We start from the raw sequence: 24,290 nt of genomic DNA on the forward strand, positions 1-24,290 counted from the left end.
CAGATTACACCCTCCCAGTTCCCTCATATGAAAAAGTTACATTAATCATAATTATAAAAACTGGATTGTGGGTTCAAATTTGAATACCACTGCCCTAAAACACTTCACAGGAAGCTTGCATAAAACATTGGCAATTACAGCAAAAAGACACCGTGCACCGTTAGTGTAATTTGGTGCTGATCCTGTTAATCTTGCTGCACATTAAACCATTCACCTGACCAAAGAACTGCTTAAAATAGACTGTACTTAACTGCATGTTTTATTAGTGTTCAAGTACAACTCAGAATGCAAGTGACAGAACAAAGGTGACAAAATGAAGTTTTCGAAAACACAGAAAGAGATGAGCGACAACTTAGGCCAGCTCCTCGTCCGCCTCCTCTTCAAACTCCCCTTCCTCTTCGGCAGTGGCATCCTGGTACTGCTGGTACTCGGACACCAGGTCGTTCATGTTGCTCTCTGCTTCCGTGAACTCCATCTCATCCATTCCCTCACCCGTATACCAATGCAGGAAGGCCTTGCGGCGGAACATGGCGGTGAACTGCTCCGAAATGCGCTTGAACAGCTCCTGGATGGCAGTGCTGTTGCCGATGAAGGTGGCGGCCATCTTGAGGCCACGGGGCGGGATGTCGCAGACAGCGGTCTTGACGTTGTTGGGGATCCACTCCACAAAGTAGCTGCTGTTCTTGTTTTGCACGTTGAGCATCTGCTCATCCACCTCCTTCATGGACATGCGGCCGCGGAAGACGGCGGCCACCGTGAGGTAGCGGCCGTGGCGCGGGTCGCAGGCAGCCATCATGTTCTTGGCGTCGAACATCTGCTGGGTGAGCTCAGGAACGCTAAGTGCGCGGTACTGCTGGCTCCCCCTGCTGGTGAGCGGGGCAAAGCCAGGCATGAAGAAGTGCAGGCGGGGGAAAGGAACCATGTTCACGGCTAGTTTTCGCAGGTCGGCGTTGAGCTGACCAGGGAACCTCAGGCAGGTCGTGACGCCGCTCATGGTAGCGGAGACGAGATGATTGAGGTCGCCGTACGTGGGCGTCGTGAGCTTGAGCGTGCGGAAGCAGATGTCGTACAGAGCTTCGTTGTCGATGCAGTACGTCTCGTCTGTGTTCTCCACCAACTGATGGACGGAAAGTGTGGCATTGTATGGTTCCACCACCGTGTCAGACACTTTGGGAGATGGCACAACGCTGAAGGTGTTCATGATGCGGTCAGGGTACTCCTCTCGGATCTTGCTGATGAGCAAAGTGCCCATGCCAGACCCAGTGCCCCCTCCCAGTGAGTGGGTGAGCTGGAAGCCCTGTAGGCAGTCGCAGCTCTCCGCTTCCTTGCGAACCACATCCAGGACAGAGTCCACCAATTCTGCTCCCTCTGTGTAGTGCCCCTTTGCCCAGTTGTTACCAGCACCACTCTGGCCTACAGGGAACAGTATTCATTATAAGCAAAGCTACAGCCACAGGCTAGGAAAAAACATGCAAATCACAAGCCAACTAGCAGTCAAATTTACACTTATTTGAATGTCAGGGTGCAACGCACCAATCAAATTGATATCCTATATTACAGCAGTACTGTTGGCAAAACAATGTGGCGAAAGATTACCAAACACAAAGTTGTCAGGCCTGAAGATCTGTCCAAAAGGTCCAGACCGAACCGAGTCCATAGTACCCGGCTCCAAGTCCACCAGCACAGCACGCGGGACATACTTTCCACCTGGAAAACATTTTTAAAAGCTCAATATAAGCACAATAGTACGCCCAAGAATGTCTCAATATCTAAAACCCATGAAATGGTCTCCCCTTTATTTAGAGAATAAAACTTTTGAAAGTTCACCTGTGGCTTCATTGTAGTACACATTAATTCTGTCCAGCTGAAGATCACTATCGCCATGGTAACTGCCAGTGGGGTCAATACCATGTTCGTCACTGATCACTTCCCAGAACTGCAGGTGATACGAGGGGTACAGTGGTTAGTGCAAGATAGAGACAAGTATTACCATTTTTATTTTCCACTTTCCTTCTCAAAATGATTAAAGATCACAACACACTTAATCAGGACTTCAGACCCCACAGACGATAATCTTCAAATAATCCCGCAGCCACGATTGTTATTCCCCATCTGACCTTCCAAACAGGCAAAATGGAGTTTGCCAAGTCACTGAGGCCATTTTATGCAGCTACGGCAGGCCGGCCACCTTAAATAAAACGATTTCTAAAAATAAAATAAAAAACTACATCCCACTTAACGGACATGGCTTTTAAAACGCTTGGTTATTAACGGTCACAACAGGTCATCGGGTGTTGGCGCGGCTGGGAACGCGCAAGTTTCTCGGAGGAGAACCGGATCCAACCGGCCACATCACGCCGATGCGCGCGCCACATCACGCCGCTGCGCGCGCCACGCCAACACCCTTCAACATTGTTTCGCCATTAGTTCATCCACAGAGAGACGCAGTCCGATATTAACGAGTGCGCAGAACGACGAAAATCACTGAAAAAATCACAATTTTGAGATAAACTTAAGTTTGGTACAATTGTAAAAAGCAAGATAATTTGTTTTAAGATGTTTCTAAGCTACATTTTAATTTATACGATTGCGCTCTTGGGCGAAAAGCAGTTCTTACGTACAGAAATAAGTAATCATAAAAAAAACCTTATATTAAGAGTATCGGTCTTATTTTACGTTATTTGATCAATTCGCTACAACAGACCAATGGACCAAAGAGGTACAGGTCGGCTCAATCAGGGTCGCCATTTCGAATAAAGTCAGAAAAAAGCCTTTAATTTCTTACCTTGGCACCAATTTGGTTGCCACACTGTCCTGCTTGCAAATGAACAATCTCCCTCATTCTGAGTGGTGTGGAACAAATAAGCAAATAGGAAAAAATTCACGTCTAGCGCAGTCCAGCGACAATGAGACGGTAATTTGAGAACTACTGCCACTTATTCAGTCTGGTAGAGTCGCCTAGATAGTTACGCCTCCGATTGGTTACTCCAAGTGTTGCGCCCGCCTATTAACTGATATAATTGGTGGACATTTTTCCAGCCGCCCCTGTAAAAGTGCGTGCCCATTGGCTGGAGAGAGAGCGTCCCACCGGATTGGCGGAGCAGGTTACAACAAAGTTTGAATCTTTTAATCTAGTTCGTTCCATCAAAGTAACTGGATTTGGGCAAAGAACATTACACGAAATAGGTATCACTCCGCCTCTGAGGTGCGTTCGTTCGTTAATGAACGTTAATTACAAAACGATCGTAATTTAACGTTAGACTGGCAATCTTTGAACTGTGCTGTTAACTCATCGGAACCAGACATACCACCAAATGCAAATAGGAACACTTATTAAACGCACATCTATTATTATTATCAACTAATAAAAATAATACTATTAACTCAAACAGCTCTTGCTGAACTGTTGTATAAAATGTATTGAATTCCTGCACGGTTGACCGAACCACAGCCGTGCTGATGTTCAGTATAACTGCGCTCAATTTCGTGTGAGGTTACTTCATTTAGAAATTTAATCTGAGCACATTTTACTTACTTGACAGTCGTGATCGGTCTCAAGACTCGTCTGTCTACGTTTATGTTGAGCTACAAACACATATGTAACCTGTAATATCCAGCATGTTAAAAAAACGCCTACTTTTCGTCAAAAGATGAAATCCATTATTTATATTTATCATCCGAGGAACTGCATGCAGAAACAAACCTTATTAATAGGCTAATTAATCATTAGTTCATGGTTTTCTTATATACAAGGCCAATTATTTCCATTATTAAATGTTTACGCTGTATTTTTTTCAAATTTGAGCTTGTGAGGGAAACTAAAAGTTAAATTTTTTCATGCATTTTAAATCAAACGAATAACCAAATTATCATTAACCCATAAGCATAAACCACATACATCAGGATAAAAATAAAAATAAATGGGGCCTCTTACTTTTATAAATGATCTTTAATGTCTTTAAAAGCGGACACTGAATCAACACTTTTCTTTACAACGTAACTTCAAACTGTTTTATTCATACCACACAATGCCAAACTCCTGCTTTCCAATTCTGAACTTTATAAAAATAATATGAGATGTTTCACTGTCACTGCGGTGCAGTACAAATTGTTTACCAAAATAATATTTTCTTATTCTGTCGTAGAGAGAAATAATTAAAAAGACATGCATGATTGCCATGCAAGAGGATTAAAAAAATCCACTGATTCCAACTTATCCCCAGTTCTCTTTTCTGGATGTCTGGTTAACACAAATGTTTTGGGTAAAGTCAACACAATAATTTCTTCTCCTTGTTTCAGTAACAGTGTGTGTGAAATCAGTCGTCTTTCCATAACAAGTCCTTGGGAAGTGATTTGTCCGTACTCATGATTCTTCCTCCATGTTGAGTCCATGTTTCTCTATGTAACGTCTGACAGAAGAGAAAACAGAAGACAAGTTTCCCTCAAAGCACATAATTTCCAACAGAATATTAGACAAATTTAGTTGATGGGTTGTAGTTGTAGTTTTTCAACCAAAAGTGAAATAGCTGAGAATGTGACAGTTCCAAGCATTTTTTTTTTGCCCATAGAGAAAATCATCTTAATTAATTTTAGAGGTTTACTACCTATTAAATCTAAAGGCTCGTGCAATGGAGATATTTTTTTTGTGAGCATTTGTTCAACACTCAATCTCTGGACACTTCCTGTAAGACTGATATGTCAGAAGAAGACATTTTAATCATGACCCATAAACCACCTCCGTAGTTCTACCCTCTTCCTCTCTCTCCAGCTCTGCAGCAATAGGAATGCTGACTGGTGACCTGCCAAACGGCTCTGCGGCGTATGTGCTGCCGCTTGCCTTCTAGCACGATTCACTGAAAGCACCCACAGTATTTTTAAACCTCAGGAAACACAGATACCCCCACAAGTCTTTTGTACAGACCACTCTTGCTTTCTTGAAGAAAAACATCTCGATACAAAACTCACTGAATAGTTAACATGCCAAATTTGAGTGCATAAACAATTGCATATACAATGGATCTGCTATCAACCTGGAGTATTTTTACAATGTTTTTCACACCAAGCGCTTACCTTCTTGCATATTCATACAAGGCCTCTTTTCTATCCTGTAAAGACATGTGTCTGTCGGCTGGTGATCTTCCAAAAGATTTGGCAGCTGGCTGTAGATTAGGTCAACAAAAGAACAAAATAAAATCAGACATGGGCAAATATGCACAGCACTCAGAAACGTATGGCACTGACACAGATCGCAGATAATGTACAGACAACCCTCAAGAGTATTGCTGACCTGAACAGTTAAAATACTCCCATTATTTGTAACATTGCTATTTTACACCTGATCCAATATTCTGAAGTTGTTTAGTATATTTTTATCCTTTATTTAATGGCCTTTATAACATATTTTGAGGACAGAGCATTGCTTTTGTGTGGCACTTGGAACTTGGCAGGCCACATACCTTACACATTTCAAACATCGCAACTTCATTGTATCTTTATTCGATCACTACAGACCATTTTTAAATGTGAACATTATTTTTAACAGTTATATGATAAGTCTTGATAAATCCAAAATACCCATTTGAAGCAGCAACAAATATTCAAAGCCTATGAAACAGTACATGGGCCAGTCCCACGCAAGAGTGCCGTTTTACAGGGAAAATGAGCAAAATTAATATAAATTCAGGAAAAAACACATGTACTATGTTAACATTCCAAGTAAATAAGTGCATTTCACAGACTGAGGTGTGGGTGTTTACTGACTGGGGTCTTCCTCACCTTTAGAGTTGCTGGGGACATAACAGAATGGGTGGAGGACGTTCGTGGTTGCACTGGGCCTGATGTACCGCCCTCTGCAGGCTCTGTATGGTACTGCTCAACGCTTTCCAGCAGGTTTGTAATTGTTGTATCTACACAGTTTGTTCGCACTACACAGGCATACATGACCAACACATGTAACAATAGAATCAAAGGACACACAACAGTCATAATGACAAAGTAAAGCAGAGGTTTCTATTTTGTTCAAATGACTACAGGCAAGAGTTTTTTAAAAACATAAGACCATAAGGAAAAGCCAAAGTCAACCTACGCAGATCTCTGGTAATAACACTAAGAGGGATGTCGGGTAGGACTTCTTTCACTTGATGCACCATGCGTGTAACTCTAGGGTCCTCAGCCCCTGGGCTAGTGCCTAGAAAACCCTGTGGCAGAGTGCGAGGTCTGGCACCCAAATCTATACAGGAAAACAATCATAACCCAAAATCAATATACATGATACCATTGCAAAGTACAGTCTTTTTCACGCTCTAGCCCAAAACACTTGAGTGTTGGCAGAAAGTGCTACTCATTATTACAGCCAGTCAAACGGCTCTTTTCTGTTGAGCAAACAATCGCGTATTGGATCACAGTGCAGCTCAGTATTCGGTTTCCCACCAACCTCAGTAGACTCACTAGAGTGTGTGGTGTGTGGGGCGGTGTGCCTGTTCCTTTTGATGTGCTCTGCTTTGTCTGCCTTGGTGATCTGGGTGGAGACCACACCAAGCTCAGTGGCCAGAAGCTGGAGAAAAATAAGAACAAAACAAGATCAGACATGGAGACGTATTTCTTTTTGGCAATTTTCCTTTGATGTACTGGACTTAGATGTTTGCAATAAACCATGTTCAACACTAAACAATTGAATAAAAGCTACCCATTCCATCTGATGAAAACCTCGATGAGAACTAAGGATATGTTCAAAGGGTTTTGTTGTTTGTGTTTAATAAAAAGGTAAAGTCTAACACAAATGTACGAATCCAAATGGCAGTCTAGACATGACCAGTTAATACACGGTTAGATTCTGCACCAGCTGTATTAAGTCATATGAATACAATCCCATCCATAAGTTTTGCCAACTGTCAATAGATCAAGCTCTGCCTTTATTTATTGTTATCTTTTATTTGTACATATTCCTCTGCATTCGTTTCTGAATTCTGGAAACCAAGTAAAACTGTTCGTCCATGTGTTTTTATTGTACATTTTACAATAAAATACAAAAAAGAAATTGAGAATCATAACCTCTTGGACTCTACTGGCAAACTCTTGATGTGATTCTCCATCTTGTCTAATAACTGGAAGAAGCCATCTGGCGGCATTAAGAGACACAAGAGAGCAGGATCAGACACCCAAACCAACACCCACGACTGTTTTATTGAAGTAAAATTATCTGTCAAGAAATGTAATAAACCCCCCCCCCCCCCCCAACATATGAATGATGAATATAACATAATGAAAATATAGGACTTCAATAAAACAATAGCCAAGTCAACATTAAGCACCCCAAAATAATTGCTGTTACACTGAAGTGTCATGTGTAAATGAGGACAGAGTTCAAGTGCACAGACAGGAAACAGAAGTAGAAGCAAACCCAAACACATTAGTCAAAGCAACATCAACACATCACTAGTAGTAAGAGAGACAATAATATGTAGTACCTTACTTGATACACTGTAAACGGGACAAAAAACGTCCACAGCAATTCCGCTAGCCATGAAGAATCCGGTACGTTCTAAGACAGGAGACAGCAGAGTCAAGCGCTAATCAAAGAGATGTTGTTTCATACGCGGCAGGAGGTCTGTGGCCTTGTCCTGTCCTCTGGTGCAGTGTGAGTGGTTAGTGCTGGTGCCCTGAGCTCACGGCATGGATGCTGCACCACACACCAGCTGACCCGGACCTAATCGCACTCGCTGTCAAAAAAGCGCCACCATACACTAAATGGCAGAAATGTCATGGTGATGTATACGAAAGGGCCATCGCCACAGAACAGCGGGTCGTGGAACTGGGGCACGATGTCGCTGATCTGGTGACATTCACTGGGTCTCACAGTCGTATACTGTGTGCCACTTACAGTGTAAGCCACCAGTTTCTATAGATACTATTAATAAGGCAAGATCTTAGACAAAAGGCCCTTTATAGGAATACTGTGGGCAACATCAGCACTGAAAGGGATTTCCTTTTAATCCAGGTCAAAGGTCACTGTAAGACTGTGGAGCCTGTAAAGTGAGTTTCACACCTTCAGAAGATGGAATAGCACAAAAGCATGTTCACACGCTCTTCATCTTATGCCGAGGTAGAAGATAACAGACCGATACTGAAGTCATGTTGAAAACATGCAGCTCTTTCCTACAGTTACAAGGCTCAAATTACTGAGTGTTCAGCAAGTTCGAGTTACATGCAGAGTAATTCAGAACACTCCACCTTTTCATTTAACAGCTCTAAAAATAAAAATATAAAAACATCTGTGAAAAGTGTAATTGTGTGAAAGTTATTTTGCAGATTTTCTTTAAAAAAATTAAAATAAATAAGTGGTTTTATTTCAGTAAAGCATTTCTGAAAAGAACTAAGGTAATGGAAACAATTTTCTAAAAAAAAGAAAAAAAAAAGAAAAGGACAATTCTGACAATGATATTTACCACAGCTAAGAGAGGCCTCTTCACGGTCAAAGCTACAGGCTGTATGGAGTCTGACACGGAGAAAGACCAGGAGCTGCAGTGGAGGACAGATACATTGAGAGAGGAGAGATGGAGAGACAGAGGTAGACAGTAGGGGTAAGGGAGAAATAATTGTAAACATGCATTATAAAATGTGAACTTGATTAACATTTGATCATTTTCTCTGTAGTGTAATAAATTCTATACCCCTAGGACAGACTAACAATTCTTGTTTTTGCAGACTGATTAACTAATCACCAGGCTGGTATGGGGAGCTTCAGGGCAGCTTAGCCTCGCCGATCAGCTCGGGACACCTCTGACAATAATCACCAGAGTTCTTTTGCAAAGGACGTTATGCAAGCATGGCCAAATGAAGACTTCCTTCCCAAGCCATTCTCAAAGAGCTATTTCCTTGCTAATGTTCACCAGAACACAGCAGAACCTTTAAACTTTGATAAACAGGCTCTTCCCTAAAACTAACTTGGTCCTAGCAGCCATCGTACAACCTACACTAAGGATTGTAGTTAAAAGATTATGTGTCTGCACACAAGAACAAGTTCGACCTCATGTCTGTATTCCTGAACAACGGTTACAGGGTGAAGACAGAATCCCGTTTACTACACCTGAACTTCAGGAGGCCGGCGCGGCCGTTGGTGGTGTCCTCCTCTGGGAAGAGGAGCAGGGGAGGAGCCGAGGGGGCGGAGCAGTAACCCCGCAGGGAGTCAGCCAGCTCCGCCCTGCCCACCACACTACTCAGCTCCATGAAGCCCCGGGCCCAGCACAGGAAGCCCGGAGGGCCCTCCAACAATGGCTGCAAAGCAAACATTGAGATTTCAGAGACAGAAAGTCTCAACTGGTCAGCATATTTTAGCCATCATAGGTTTTCCTGGTCTTGTTTTATGTACAAGTTCAATAACTTTTTTTTCCCACTTTTTAATTACTACCTTAAATAATTGGGAAACATTATCAGCAAAACCCCCTGTACGTGTGCAGAGCAAGGTGAAGAAACCTCTCTCAAACATGATCTCACTTATCAATGCTTTAATAATCTTTTCATTTATTCTTCTCCTTTTTATTATTGTAGAAAGTATATACTACAATGGAAATAAGATTCAGCTGTGCATTAAACCCTACCATTAAACTCTACTACTAACAGTGTTGATGCTCAAATATCTAGAAAACAAAAACAGCAAACTCACTGGACACTGACCACATATTAAATCACCACAACTGCAAAGCTATGAATAGGCCTGACAATGAGTATAAGAACCAGTTGGTCAGAGAGCAGCTGATGAAAAGATTACTTCAAGTGAACAAAACTGCATTCACACCCCCCCCCCCCCCCCAACCCCCCCAGGAGAGTACACTCACAGTGTTGCAGGAGGTAAGGAGGTTAATAATGTTGTGGTCAAAATGGGTTACGTGATTGCAGACATACAGCTTGGTGTTTTTGTCTCGTAAGCGAGGGCTGTTCTGTCTTACATGCAGGCCCAATACAGAGCACATGACTCTTACTATGAATCTGAAACAGAAGGAAAGATGTAGACACATTCAGATATGTTTACAGGCATAGAAACTGGCCATGATGAAAATCTGAGTGAATGTTTACATTCATCTGAAACGTCATATGTTCCTTATATGAGCTTGTGAAATAATTCTAGTGATGAGAGCATGCGTCTTGTGATCCCCACAGCATTTCTGCATCATCATGCATCTCATCATTTGTGCCAATACCCAGCATTCAATATGAGCGACACTAACTTTAAAGCCTCAACTACAGCAGAGCTCAACATTTTCCATCTAAATATAAATGGAACCTGAGCTAAGGCTCTGGGCCTCAGGGGGCAGTTACAGCGTTGCTCAGGGGAGGGGGGAGAAGGAGGTGGAGAGGGGAGGGGGGGAGAAGCGGGAGAAGGGAGGGAGGGAGAAGGGGGGAGACAGAAGGGGGGGTGGTTTTTTTCAGTAGTGACAGTGCTTACGCTATCCTACTTACCTTCTTACAAAACTGTCAGGGAGTGCACAGCTCACTAGAAATACATGGACACCGATAAATATTCGCAGCAGCACCAGGCACAAGCCCACAGGAGAATAGAGCAGTAGCAGCAACAGGATCAAACCATCGCTTGGCAACCTGTAGAGACAGAAGTAGACCACGTTCATGAGCAAACGAGAAAATGTTTAATGAAAACTACTAGATTACATATTTTTCTCTATACATTGAGGCCTGATCTTAGGAGACCTCACGGGTATATTTTTAATATTCTTGCACTGCTGAAACACCAGTGTCACCGTGACCGGTCAGTCCAGGGTCACGTTGTGCCCTCTGCTATCCTGCACATTTCAGGATTTCTGCTACTGGCCCACAGTTGTGGTTGTGCACATAGTCAAGCTGTTTCTTAATGACCAGGAGAAAAGACCATCATGAGGACACAGCACTTCCGGTCAACTGTACATTATCATACATGTTTTATATAGTGGGTGGAGAACTGTTTATCTGACCAAACGGTGACAGGTTGCACTTCATGCATATATTTTATTTATTTAGCAATTTAAATCGTTATCCATTTAAAACTTTAATACATTCTTTTGTCTTCAACAAAACCTTAAATTGTCTGTAACTGCTCCTAGCTAGCTAAAGCTAGCTAACGAGGATACACGTCCATTGTCTTCCTGACGAATAACGTTACACAACTCACAAAGAAGAGGACATCATCGTTTATTAATGCACCGCTAGCTGGCAGTAAACCTTAAACTTAGACCATAGGGACTCCACAGTAGGGGTTAGGGTGACACAATGCACAGAAGGACAGATATGCTAGCTAGCCATCTATCAGGGCAGATAAATGAGCCAGCTAGCTAGCTAACACGACGTTAGCGGTTACACCGGAAGTTAGCTGCCCAGCTAGCACGGCTAACTCGGGTTTGTGATGACTAAGTATTACTAGCAGGGGGCGTCTGGCTAGCCTGCTAACGTTAGCGAGCGCACTATCACGAGTGGTTAGCCGTCTACGTGTTCATTGGCGATTAATTCGCGTACTAACCCAGCAGGTCCACACACCAAGTCACTATTATATGCTGCAGTAAGACCTCAGCTAGCCAGGCTGACGTACATCGCAGCACTTCGTAATTCAAAGCTAGCCTAGCATTAATGCTAAACAGCTAGCCTAGCATTAATGCTAATTCTGAATCTTACCGCTGGAAGTCAAACATCTGCTCTATACCCCGTGTTTCCATTATTGACGTTTTCTATACGTTTCTATCAGGACTGACTCGTCGGTTTCCTGCATACTATTCTCCAAGGTGCTGCAACTTAGCAGATTGTGACAGGAGCTCGTTAGCTTATATTGTTTATCTGCAGCGCCTCCGTCGCCATATTTAACTCTTGATGGGGAAAAGGCGCCCGCTGCGAGTTTGTGGTTTATACTGACGTGAGACCAGTTCTACGTGACCAATCCCATGTCTAGTCACTCCCGGAGAATCGTGAAACCGTTTCTAGATCAGCGTCCAAGGGCGACTCCATTGGCTGTGGACGGGGTAACTTAGGGTCTGGCTGGACATTATCATGTTTTAAACACTGACATCTACCGTTAAGGAGTGTACCCAATATCATTCTTTAGGTAAAATAATGTTATTTCTCATAATTGAGTATCTCTGAGTGAAAAACGGAGTATTAAAGAGTAATTCATTTTCAGAATCATTACACCAATACCGATAACTTCCCTAAGGGTGTAAACATGTAAAATATTCACTGCACTGACAGTCTATAACTTCTAAACCTGGAACTAGTTTAACACAATCAGGAATTACATTTGCCTAAGGATAAAACTTTGCGTAGCACCGTAGTTTTATTTTACATGTACACACCCAGGACATAAGAACTGCAGCCCTCGGGCACACGTTACCGACACCTCAAAACAAGGACAACCCGTTTGAGGGACAGTTTTTATAACAGTTCACCGGTAGGCAGATGTGTTGTCTGCCTACAGGGACAAGTGCAATCAATAACTTATGCTGCTAAAATACAAATGTGCAATAAATGATGCTGCAAATGTAAATTTCTTCCACTTGTGTATATAGGAAAGCTTAGTGTGTAAGAGGAGAGCTTAGTTCATTTATGCTTATGCCTGTATAGTTAATTGTAGCTCTTAATCTGTTATTTAATTTGTTTATATTTAAGATTTTTCTATTTCATTTTTAAAAATTCTATTTTCTATTGCACCAAGAGGGGCTGTAATCCAATTTCGTCGTGCAATGTACAAGTCCAATGTGTAATGACAATAAAGGTTCATTTTTCATTTCATTTCATTTTATATACAGATTTTTTATTCTGGTCTTTGTCTATAGAATCAATGCCATGCAAATATATAGGTGGGTAAACAAACCCTACAGCATTAGAGTTGGTCGCTTCCAAAGAACTGATGTCTGAGATAGCTTTTTCAAGAGAAAGAAGCTATATAGCTTTTTTAAAGTCAAGGACTAAGGGGTTGTGGATGTAAAATGAATTAACACATAGTAAATAAAGATTATGCCATAATATCAAGATGATATTGCTATAGTATAATTAAATTTGTTATTTTTTAAAATGTTGAACCTATCTTTTCAACCTTAAGAGGTCATTAACTACAACAAATAGCATGACGTGGCATCAACAAGGCTGGATCGTATTATACAAAATGCTTATTTAGACTGAAACAGGCATTGACCATTTTTGCACACTAGAGGGCACACTTTTATTCTATTCTTACCTAGTCCCTCATCAACAAATACCTTGGTGCATTTCATTACTAAATCAAAAATAAAAGTGGATGAGTAGTGATTCTTGTTATTGGGATCATTCCACCATATATGGCCTCGTGGTATCTTCATATAAGGTGGTACTGTCAGTTCTTTTAGAGAATCATTTTCAAAGAAGAAAGTCCAAAACTGAAGTCCATCTCTTCTCCTCTCACTTTGATGAATTACAGTGCAGCTTCTTCACTGCAGTGCATTTGCGTCCAGCTGCATCTCCCCAATACGTCTCTGCAGCAAGAGATTGAATCTGCCCCATTCATTAGCCTAAGTGGATGAGTCTCCTAATAGAGGCTCCCCTTCCCCTCAATAATTGCCGTTGATTGGCGCAAATTAGACCCTAGTTGCCAGACGAGTGATTCTCGACGACGATAATTCGATTCCCAACTCAAACTAATAGGATTTTAACTCTAGCTTGGCCTAATGTCCGTCTGCACGGCCTGGCCGGCTCTGCGAGGCCGACCCTGCCCCTCTGCCCCTCGAGCTGTGCTCCACTCTGAGCGCCAGTGGCTCAAAGCTCGCTTTCTGGATCAGGACCTTTGGGGAAACGTGCACTCGTTCTCATGCTGGACATGTGATAGTGTGTCAGCAGAACTTGTGTTTGAAGAGTGAAAAAAGAAAGACATTATGTCTCTTTGGTAAGAGAAGGGATTTGAGTTACACACACATCATATAAATTGAATTGTATTTTTTTACGCTGTGAAAAGACAAAAAAGTTCAACCTTAGCAATCCAACCTTCAGACCTTCATCTTATCCTCATGAAATCTGCCCCCACGAGTTCAGAAATTGTGTAACTAATGCCATTCATATTGGAAAAGTGTGTTGCAAAAAGTTCAGACACTGTTGTAAAAATTGAGATGCATGCATATTTCAGTCAAAAACCTCTTTCAGTTGTAGTAAACACAAGTGATTTGTTTGGTGCTACATAACCATTTCACATGTAAAGAAAATGAGACCTTTCTACAGAAACTAATGAAGACCTCCAAATGAGGACACACATATTTGATAGTATTTGTCATTGGGCTGATAAGAGGAGATGGGACGGCTGCTGAGGCCCGGAGTCTAATGAAACTCCACTCCATTAGAGCTGAATCGGACAGATTGCCCTCCCGGAGAAATGAATTGAGTTTTTTGTATTTGTGAGATCATTCTCCCTCCATTAACTGCTCTTTATCCCGTCTCTTCATCACAGCCAAATCAGGTTAGACGGCCATGATTAGCTGGGGTGGCCTCCCTTTTTAAGCAGTAATTGGGTTTGGCGGCTCAGCTGATAGCGCCATTAAAGCCAATAACGACTGGGCTTGGCTTGGAGAGTGAAACAGATTCTCGCCGAACAGATGGCGGCTGCAGAGAAAGGGCTCTGATTTACGGCGGGCGAAAACAAAGTTTGTGTAACTGTAGAACTTTGGCGCTGGGCTGCGGCCCGGGAGACGCCGCTCCACTTCCGCCTGCCGTCTGTCCTGGGGGTCATTGCATCATCTCACGTGATGCGGCATTGTGAAGTGTGTCATCAGCAGAGCAAAACTGTAAATGTGTCATTTGTAGAGAGAGAGTTATGGAAATATGGATGAATATTTATACTAATGGATAGATGGGTGGACCTAGATGGCAGGGATAAATTAATGGATTCATAAATATACACATATAGATGGATCATCATATAAATAGATGGACAAATGTATTATTGACATTTGAGGAGGACAGTGAGGAGAATACCCAAATAGCCCACAAGAGTCCAATAATGGTGTGGTTCTGGTTTGGTGATGTCCATTTATGTCCAGTGTCTTAAATTAAAGCCATTAATTTAATTCGTTCCAGTTTAGACTCAGCCGTGTGCATATTTGTCAATACCAACATCAGAAAATGACATTCTCTCATGGACTTTTTTAAATGCTTAGAATGACCTTTTAGAAAACAATTGAAAAATAATAACTGCTGTTTGCTTGATATAAATTCATAGAAGTGAAATAGAAAACGTACATACATAAAGAGCTACATACCTATGAAGCAAATTGAAGCAAATTAGCTTCACACACACACACACACACACACACACACACACACACACACACACACACACACACACACACACTAGGAATGCTGTGTAAGAAATGTATAATGGCTTTAAAGAGCAGTATATCTTTCCCAAGCCTCATTAGGATTAAGTGGAGTGCTGATTTTATTTATTTAAGAGTGTTTCATGGTACTGCTTTTCCCGCTCAAACCCTTCCCGGCGGGACAAATAATGAGGGCACTTTAAATGAATTACTGTATGCACAATCACTTTAATTATTCAGCTCTAGCTAGGCATGGGGTGTGACTGTTGGGAAATACAATGCATAATGCCCAACTTTACCTGTTATGTACTGATACAATTATTGTAACAGTAAGACAAATGATGCACTTAAAACACCCAGTGCCAACAGTTCTTTGCAGATAAGTAGCAGGCACGTCTTCTTGGGCAGTCTGCACTAAGGTCTCTGCATATCAGTGCTCACGTAGGAGCCTTGAAGCTAATGCTCTGAGTCTAATGCTAGTAGTACACAAGGGCTGCAGTGAATCAATTTCTAAGGGATAGAAAAGTGTGTGCTGGGCTCAGTAATTACTAATGGCTGACGTGGTTTGCAGATTTGCTATGAGATTATGAGCTATTTCCACAATAGAAATGGTATTGAATTAGAAGAGGGACACAAGCCCGTCCTTCCTCAAGCCCTGGGCAGCATTTCTATTTGTTTGACTGTCGATGTACGTTTGTCTCTTACTGCATGATTGCAGAGAGCTTCATGGCCAACCTTGTGTAATTTTACAGTGTTTGACAAATAGTAGATTAGCACAACATGCTTTGTGATATATAAAAATGTTGTATTTGTTTTTTTTGTGCCAATAACCACAATGTCTAAGAAGTCGCCTAGTTATAACATTGTAATTCCCTTGTGAATTGATTTCTTTTTATCCACAAGACATGTATATCAGTTCAAATAAAAGAATAGTTAATCCATATGAATCAATTTGCAAGCAGCAAGAAAGAGATTGTAACCTTCCTCCAATGCAAGCATTCATGTCCTCATAAGACCGTATGAAGAATCCCTAGAGTTAGGTGTAGTCTTCCCCTGTTTGCACTAACCATAATACAGTTGCAATTCACGTGCTATACAGCAACCAGCCTTCATGGTTTTACAAGCATTTGCTCCATCTGTGACCTCCCCTCTGTGACTGTGTTCCGAAAGAATCGAATTTGTCGAGGCTCCGCGCTGACTGTGAGCTCCTCCTGTTTACCTCCTTGTATATTGCTTTTATAAGAGGCAAGAGGGGGAGATACTTGAGAGAGAGAGTGAGCGAGAGAGCATGTGTGTGTGAGAGAGAGAGAGAGAAAAAGAGAGAGCGATAACAGAGGAAGGAGAAGATAGAATGATGCCATGGATCTTCATCGCTCTGACACTGCCTGTCCATTTGAAAATGAATGATAAGAGGCCCTCACCCATTATAGGAACATTTACAACCATGTTATTGAAGCCCTTTTAAATGTGCTGTGTGTGAATATTATATGACTAAATGTAAATCGCAAATTGATCAGATGTACTTTGTGTTGCAGCAGATGAGATCAGATTTAAAGCTGTGTAGATTTTACATGCTCCATTTTAAGTGTATGTTAATGCTAGCAGCTTACATAACCTAATATCTGTTTTAATAAGGAATTGGCATGATGTAGCAGTTAAAGAGTGTTTATGTGTGGTAGCCTAATTCTTTCTCAGATGTGTTCGACAACACCAAATGATTATGATAGCATGGACAGAGATGAAGTATCTAAAATAAAACGATGAAAACCTCTTCTCTTTATGCCTCCCCGTAAAGGAATGTCTCCTGTCATCTTCTAAAAAAACACCAAAAATTTTTCCCCTTAGTGCTACAAAACAGGATTTAAAAAATATTTTCTTTTGTGTAGAGGTTTCCCCACATAAAAACATAAAATACATTTTAGTAATGAAATGTCAAGATGTAGCAGAGTTGCAGTCACTTCATTCATGGCTCTTCAAGCCCTGCTCCTGTTTGCTCTTTGTCAGGAGAAGTTTGAGCACGTGTCCTTCTCAGATAATGCAGCTCCTTCTAAAAAAGATTGAGGGGTGGTGACAAACGTCGTAATCACACCACTGATATAAGCATGCAACAACCCATAACACCACAACAGAAGATGTTCTAATGGGTTATATGATTATATCACTTTCAGTAGATGAAGTAGTTATGGTGAAGGATAGAGTTCTTGTGCGAAGAATGATCAATTCTGGGCTTTTTATATTGAAAATAAGTTAACATGCTCTGATCTTATCACCTTGTTAATTAGTCTAACCCACAGCTCCACAGCTCAGTGTGATGCTACCTGAAGCCTCCCTTGCAATGCATGGAAAAACCCATTGAGTGCAGCACTCCATTGAGATGGCGTGAACTAATTAGCTTGACTAAGACCGGCTCATTAGGAGGAATGTGCTGAATGAGATCTGCTCACTGTGGCTAATCAATATTAATGATGGATTATTTACAATTAACAATGAGCCCTTAATGGCTGTGTAATTGTTTGTTTTGCTCTAACACTGAGAGGTGAGAATTGCAGGTAGAATGGGGAGATTAGTGAGAGGGGGGCTAAATACTGAATTACTGAAGAACGTCTCTGGAAACCACCCAGTGGACTCTGGCTACTTTCTGGCCCAATATATAATGGCACAAACTACGTTTATTTGAATACTTCACAGAAATAATATAGAACTCAAGTCATTAAGTTCAGGATAGCAGATCCATTCATCAGTATTTGAATGCCTCATTGTTAAAAATTGGCAAAGAAAAAAAACCTTTAGGCTGAGTAACAGCATTCATTAATATTTTTTATAAGGTTACTACTTTATAATTTATTGCGCCTGTTTACAAAATAGCCACTGCTACACAAATCAAAGGGATCATTCGTATCTCTCCTCTTTGAAAATGAGGCACAGGTCAAGGCAAGACGGTAAAATAGCCATGTATTACTATACATTTGAACCTAAAAAAGCCCCTGGGCCTGCAGGTAATTGGGTCTCTGGTGGAACCAGGTGTGTATGGCTGAATTTATGACCTTTCTTGCTATCTGCTATATTTGGGTTGGACCAGTGCCCACACACCCCCTCTCCCCCAAAACAGAATGCTGTGATTGGCTATTGCCTGTCCCTGTTCACTGCTTTCTCCCACCTTGAGGGCTTATCTTGCCATTTAAATAGGGCTCCCAGCTAATCTTTGACTGTTTTCTGCTTTTCTGTCCCTTTCTCCCCCCAAGATCTCGCCTCCCCCACGAGCACTTGCCTGGGCTGCAGCCGTGGAGAGACGTCTGACAGGGGGAGAGCTTAGGCTGGGGCAGTGGAGGCTGAGAGTCTGCCACACTGCAGGCTGCTGGATCCCCTGATCCGCTCTCGACACTGGCACCCGGGACCGGCAGGCCCGTAGCCTGCTGAGGATCACTCATCTCTGTCAAGAGCTCGTCCGACAGACTGCACCCTTCACTGAGATGAAAGGCCCTGCTGCCGCCTGACGGCTCCAGCAAGATCTAACGGGCCAAGAGTCAAGGGAGTCACCGAGCCGTGCCGGTTATCAACGAGCGGAAGAGGCGTAAGGGCGAATGGAGTGGCCCACGGCCGTCCTTGTTCTGCTGCTGGTCTCCCTCTCAGAACCGCTCCCTCTGGAGCACCTCCGCCACTTAGACTGGCAGAGGGGCTTGCGGCCAGGCGAGCGATGCCCAGCAAAGTGCCAAGCGGAGCAGTGCCCGGACGCCCGGCTCCTGCAGAGCTGTGCGTCAGGGCTGGTGCGTGACCCCTGCGGCTGCTGCTGGGAGTGCGGGAACGGCGAGGGTCAGCTGTGCGACCCTGAGCCTGGGACAGGACGCACGTTCTTCGGCCGCTGCGCCCAGGGGCTGCACTGCAGGGTCTCGCGGCGAGAGGCCGCCACCAAGGACAAGCCCAGGCCCGTGTGCGTGTGCGCGGAGCAAGAGACGGTGTGCGGCACAGACGGGAAGACGTACGAGAACGTGTGCCGGCTCCAGGCGGCCCAGCGCAGGACAGGAGAGCGGCAGAAAACTGGAGTAGAGCATCTAGGACCCTGCAAAGCAAGTAAGTCTGTCTTCTGTACTCCCGTAGACACCCGTCTTAAGAGTGTACTATTATATAGAACGTGGGATATTAATATTTCACTCAGCAGTAAGGTGGATGAATGCATTTGAGCTTTAACCAAAATACTAAGAGCAACTCATTTATTTTATAAAAAAAAAACAAACACAGCCAAACAAATCAAACATAAAAAAGTAACAGGAACTAATGGGATACTTTCACCATTCTGGATTCCTGCTCACACGTCTCATATTTTAAAAGGCATTTAAGTTGAGACGTAGGCTATATTTTTGGTTTTGTTGCTTGTTCCCTGTCAATGAATGAATAACTGCTACAGTGGGAGAGCACAAATCACTCATAACACCTGTTGAAATAAATCAAAACTACTCTCACTGTTATGTTTAGATTTGGCGGTCCATTGTGTCATCTTTTACTCCATCTGCTCTCTTACGAACAAAACAAAACTCAGAAAACAATACAGCCATGTGCACATGCCCTTCCATTATTATAGCTGTATAGAATATACAGCACCCCCAATATGTGAATCTATGAGACTGATGGACATCAATACACAGCGTATTTGTCTCAGTAGTATGAACCTATATATATCCTGGAAGCCTGGCTGTTCAGAGTCACAGATTCCTCGTCTCTTGTGTAATTCCACCTCCTTGGCGACATCGATTTTTGCAAACCGAGAGAGTGCCTATACTCTTGATGTGCACCCGTGCATATTTACCTAGCAACCAAAAATTTCTGTCCTGTTAACTGACAGAGCCAATCATCACCTATGCCCCACGTGACATCATCGCTCCGGAGGGCCGTGATGTCCTCCTCTCCTGCGAGGTGTCCTCGTACCCGCTGGCGTCCATCAAGTGGAGGAAAGAGGGGGACAGCTTTTTCCTCACGGCCGACAGCTCGAACAGAGCAGTACAGGTACGGACACACACACACACACCGGACACAAAGAAAAGAACTCTGTGAATACGAGACTCTGGATAACCTCCAGCGTGCATGTCGTAGCTTTAGAAGGCCCGTTATAACGCGACCTGCAGGACGAGGTGTTGCACCAAGGTGTGTGCTGAGTCTGCTTTGTGACACTGGTGTGTGTTGAGACTCACTCAGGTCCAGAGTTCCAGCCCCTCACATGTGGTTGATAAGCGCCTGTCTCTGTAATTACAGGCCCGCGGCGGCCCGCGGCGCTTTGAGCTCACCGGCTGGCTCCAGATCCACCGGGTCGGCCCCGATGACACAGGGGTGTACACGTGCACCGCCAGGAACGCCTTCGGCGAGGTGTCTGCCTCCGCTAGATTGCTGGTTATGCACAGTGGTATGTCCCACACACACACACACACACACACACACACACATATACATGCACAGACACACACACACACACACACACACACACACACACACACACACACACACACACACACACACACACACACACACACACACACACAGCTCCCAGCCCCAGATCCTTCATTATGTTAAAGCTCACGTTAGAGCTCATGGCAACACACGGTGCCGTGCCAGTCCACGCCCCCTACATGGGCGGCGACAGCGGAAGCCAATCGATTTCAGGCCCCAACTATCTGAACCCCTCATCTCCACACAAGCAAAGGTGAACTTGGCCTTTCCGAGAAATCCCACGGAACTGCAGATAGCTTTACACCAGTCACTGCCTTTTTCTGAAGGAACGCGGCATTAGTGGTGACGTGAGATCAAGAGAGGATGGAGATGAGGGCGATGTGGATGAGCACATCCAGGGGCAGGGTGGTGGGGGTGGAGGGGTTTGTGTATTATGTGGCAGACTTTTGCTGTGACAGTCTGGTTGTTATCTCTTCCTCTAGAGGGTCTGCTCCTCTTCTGTCCCCCTCTTATCTGAGCCACAGGCTATCCCCCTCCCAACCGTGCTGTTTCCCGGAATGTCCCCTCTGCAATGAATTCTGGGATTGGTGGTGGAGAAAGGTGACTCTGGACATAGGACAGATCGCTGAGTTTTGAAGGAGTCTGGGGGATATAAAGTGCAGAAATTCTGAAAAGATGAAATTGTGAATAATATTTACCGACCCAGTATTTAGGTAGCTCCATACAGTGTCTGGCAGAAGACCCACTAAGCTATACCTGGAGTCTTGGCAGCTTAAATCTGCTGTTTCACACCCAGTTCTGCTTTTTGGTCACAATATTGTGCTTCTCCTTTGTGACAGCAGCTGTAATTCTTTCTTTCTGGTTGTCCAGGGTCTGAAGGAGGGCTTCCCAAAAGAACAAGTAAAGATCACAGTTCTGTCAACGAGGCTCTGAGTGAAGACGATGAGGATTATGAGGGGCAGACAAGCGGACATATGTATCTGTAATATATCATACTATTCAAAAAACACACCCATGTAACAAAGTTCTGTCATTGCTTCATTTTTTTTTTTTGAAAACCAGACTGCATCTTAACATTTGATATCTTATGTAGGCCCCTGTTGTGTAAATAAATAAATAAAAATGTATTACATGTTAAAAATTTCATTTTTTTATGAATGAACCATAAATTCCTTCAATACAGATTCTCCAATGTAAAATATTATAATTCACATTTTTTATGAAAACAAATCCAAAACAATATAGGCCAGTGCCAGCTCCATTCGGGTTTACGGCAGTAGCCAGATAACATGTTTATGACATGCCTGCTACATTTCCCACGTAGCTACCATCTCAATCTGGACCTTGATATGTGATTTACTTCTCCCTACAATATTAGCCTCATTGTCAGTATGGTTGAGGTTATGAATGTGTGTGTGTGTGTGTGTGTGTGTGTGTGTGGGTGGGTGGGTGGTCGAGTGAGTGAGTGTGTGGGCATGCCTGCAATGTATTTTTAAAAGCAGAAAAGCACTAATTTAGCACGCACTTACACAGAGCCCCTCCCCTCGTACTGAATAAACCATCAGTGTCTCCATCTCCGTCTCCACCACGAGATGCAGCAACAGAGTAAAGGGAGGTGTGTGTGTTGTGGGGGGGGGGGGGGGGGGGGGGGGGCAGAAAAAGCACCCAGGTTAAGTTGTTTGAAAGCTCCGGTATTAAGAGGCGTTTTACACTTAAGAAGTTGGTTTCGTTGGGTTTTCTGTTTCCCTCTCTTGTATTGATTGATGCTCAACTATCAATGCATAATAGAAAAGCACTCAGAACAAATGCGGGGTTATGGCCTTCCAAAGAGAGCCCAGACGAAGCCGAAGCCGAGCAACATTACTGCCCCGTGAGAGATCCCTCGGGATGAGGCAGGCCTCTCATCAGCACACACCAAATACCCAATTAAAAAGGAAGACCTTTAAATCCTCCCCTCTTTCCTGGGCAAAAAATCAATTTGAATTCAATCTGGGTTTTGGGCCCCGGACCTTGGTGATGGCTCATCGTGAGCTCCAGGTAGGTGACAGCAGCGAAAACAGAGAAAAAATAAATAAATATCATTGTGGCTGTGATGCTGTGTGGTGTTAGCTTTCATCACTGCTGAGAGAGAGAGGGAGAGAAAGAGAGAGAGAGAGAGAGAGAGAGAGAGAGAGCGAGAGAGAAGGAGACAGAGGGAGAAAGAAAGAAAGAAAGAAAGAAAGAAAGAAAGAAAGAGAGAGAGAGGGTACCTTCTAGGTGATAACGCAATACTGTTCTTCTTAAATGCTTATATACAATTTCAGTATGACATTTATTTTTAGCTGCAGGAGGCAGGTTTTTTTTCAGTTTGACTGACAGTGACCAGATGAACGATCTGACTGAAATCTTTAAAATAACTGCATCATTTAAAATAAGTGGTTCTCAGATTCGTCTGCTGGAGAGGTTCATTGAAAATGAATCCTTGTCTAAAGTGACACTCTCTTATTCTCCAATGGAGGATGGAGGAGGTCTGTTAATGAATGGAAGGGGGAGGTGTTTGTGTGTGTGTGTGTGTGTGTTTGTGTGTGTGTGTGTGTGTGTGTGTGTGTGAGAGAGAGAGAGAGAGAGAGAGAGAGAGAGAGAGCGAGAGAGAGAGAGAGAGGATGGAAAGACAAAACAGAGGGAAAGAGGGAATGCAATTAAAAGATGATTCATTCTCACTTCTGTGTAACTTTATCTGTGGATATTAGAATGGACACTTTCTCAGGATAGTGTTTGGCTGGCTAAATCTCTCCCCTGGCCCTCTTTCTCAAGGTCAGTTTAATGACTCCCTTCCCAGTCAGACTGTGGGCTGGTGTTGAGGTGGCAGGCAGAGGGCCAGCGAAGCTCGGTCCCTCTGGCCAGTAACACCATGTGTAGAGGTCAGTCAGGGCCAAAGGTCATGGGCAGAAAGCTGCGATTAATGGACATCTCAATAAAGCCTAGGGTTAGGTTACCCTCTCTCCAGCTTGACCCTACACACGCACACACATGCACATACATGCGTGCACACACACACACACACACACACACACACACACACACACACACACACACACATACATACAGATCTCTCTCAACTACAGCAACTCTTGAGCAAAGCAGAGAGATGAAGGGACAAGTTTGGCCATTTGGCAGGATCTCTGAGATCTACCTATGAAATGACCTTTAGCAGACCAGTCTAAAAAAGCACACCTGGTGGAGGGGATAGCAAGCTTGTTTGAGTTTAAATTCTACTGTGATATGCTGGAAATACAGCCCATTTATTGAACCTGTCTAGACATCTGTGAACGACATTTTTAATATGCTATGGTCGATGGCATAGATTGTGAACATATAGAGGAGAGTTGGACAGGGATGATACTGACTGCTAATCTTGGGAATCTGTATAGGAAAATAAACTCCCAAAGAGCTCTTGGATGTCAGGTGAAACTGAGATTTAATTTACAGAATATTTCAGGAAATTCTTGGATGTTGAAGGGCTAGATGAATAAACCCATGGTCAAACAGAATATCTCATTCTTATGC

At 43.2% G+C, this 24,290-nt stretch overlaps 3 protein-coding genes across 4 annotated transcripts; 1 reads left to right on the forward strand and 2 right to left on the reverse strand.

The window, feature by feature from the left end:
• Window positions 1–241: 241 nt before the first annotated feature.
• Window positions 242–2,944, reverse strand: tubb4b (tubulin, beta 4B class IVb). Of its 2 annotated transcripts, none has more exons than XM_077021787.1 (4): window positions 2,786–2,944; window positions 1,828–1,936; window positions 1,597–1,707; window positions 242–1,413 (listed from the first exon to the last, which is right to left on the reverse strand). In XM_077021787.1, the coding sequence occupies exons 1-4, from the start codon at window positions 2,840–2,842 to the stop codon at window positions 353–355; spliced, it is 1,338 nt and encodes a 445-aa protein (XP_076877902.1). In that variant the 5' UTR covers window positions 2,843–2,944; the 3' UTR covers window positions 242–352. The 2 variants fall into 2 exon arrangements, with proteins under 2 accessions (XP_076877902.1, XP_076877903.1); XM_077021788.1 differs by lacking the exon at window positions 2,786–2,944 and adding an exon at window positions 2,042–2,331.
• Window positions 2,945–3,930: 986 nt separating this feature from the next.
• Window positions 3,931–11,931, reverse strand: aup1 (AUP1 lipid droplet regulating VLDL assembly factor). Its single transcript, XM_077021789.1, has 12 exons — window positions 11,656–11,931; window positions 10,456–10,593; window positions 9,834–9,984; window positions 9,086–9,273; window positions 8,445–8,517; window positions 7,467–7,540; window positions 7,051–7,117; window positions 6,448–6,553; window positions 6,086–6,229; window positions 5,776–5,924; window positions 5,071–5,159; window positions 3,931–4,409 (listed from the first exon to the last, which is right to left on the reverse strand). Exons 1-12 carry the CDS (start codon window positions 11,694–11,696, stop codon window positions 4,364–4,366), a joined length of 1,266 nt encoding a protein of 421 aa, XP_076877904.1. The 5' UTR covers window positions 11,697–11,931; the 3' UTR covers window positions 3,931–4,363.
• A 6,958-nt stretch (window positions 11,932–18,889) lies between these two features.
• On the forward strand, window positions 18,890–21,730 carry kazald2 (Kazal-type serine peptidase inhibitor domain 2). The gene is made up of 4 exons (XM_077021555.1): window positions 18,890–19,376; window positions 20,146–20,306; window positions 20,553–20,700; window positions 21,615–21,730. The coding sequence occupies exons 1-4, from the start codon at window positions 18,890–18,892 to the stop codon at window positions 21,728–21,730; spliced, it is 912 nt and encodes a 303-aa protein (XP_076877670.1).
• Window positions 21,731–24,290: the final 2,560 nt, after the last annotated feature.

Source organism: Brachyhypopomus gauderio, chromosome 11 (genome assembly GCF_052324685.1).
Source record: "Brachyhypopomus gauderio isolate BG-103 chromosome 11, BGAUD_0.2, whole genome shotgun sequence".
NCBI classification, from domain to species: domain Eukaryota; kingdom Metazoa; phylum Chordata; class Actinopteri; order Gymnotiformes; family Hypopomidae; genus Brachyhypopomus; species Brachyhypopomus gauderio.

What these genes read in the sequence shown, in the direction of transcription:
- kazald2 (XM_077021555.1), top strand. Translation starts at nt 18,890, where the DNA reads ATGGAGTGGCCCACGGCCGTCCTTGTTCTGCTGCTGGTCTCCCTCTCA. An exon ending in TCTAGGACCCTGCAAAGCAA is followed by an intron (nt 19,377 to 20,145) that starts GTAAGTCTGTCT and finishes GTTAACTGACAG; the next exon opens with AGCCAATCATCACCTATGCC. An exon ending in ATTGCTGGTTATGCACAGTG is followed by an intron (nt 20,701 to 21,614) that starts GTATGTCCCACA and finishes CTGGTTGTCCAG; the next exon opens with GGTCTGAAGGAGGGCTTCCC.
- tubb4b (XM_077021787.1), bottom strand. Translation starts at nt 2,842, where the DNA reads ATGAGGGAGATTGTTCATTTGCAAGCAGGACAGTGTGGCAACCAAATT. An exon ending in GCAACCAAATTGGTGCCAAG is followed by an intron (nt 1,937 to 2,785) that starts GTAAGAAATTAA and finishes TATCACCTGCAG; the next exon opens with TTCTGGGAAGTGATCAGTGA. An exon ending in GCCTGACAACTTTGTGTTTG is followed by an intron (nt 1,414 to 1,596) that starts GTAATCTTTCGC and finishes TGTTCCCTGTAG; the next exon opens with GCCAGAGTGGTGCTGGTAAC.
- aup1 (XM_077021789.1), bottom strand. Translation starts at nt 11,696, where the DNA reads ATGGAAACACGGGGTATAGAGCAGATGTTTGACTTCCAGCG. An exon ending in CCCACACACCACACACTCTA is followed by an intron (nt 6,230 to 6,447) that starts GTGAGTCTACTG and finishes TTTCCTGTATAG; the next exon opens with ATTTGGGTGCCAGACCTCGC. An exon ending in TTGTATGAATATGCAAGAAG is followed by an intron (nt 4,410 to 5,070) that starts GTAAGCGCTTGG and finishes CTCTTCTGTCAG; the next exon opens with ACGTTACATAGAGAAACATG.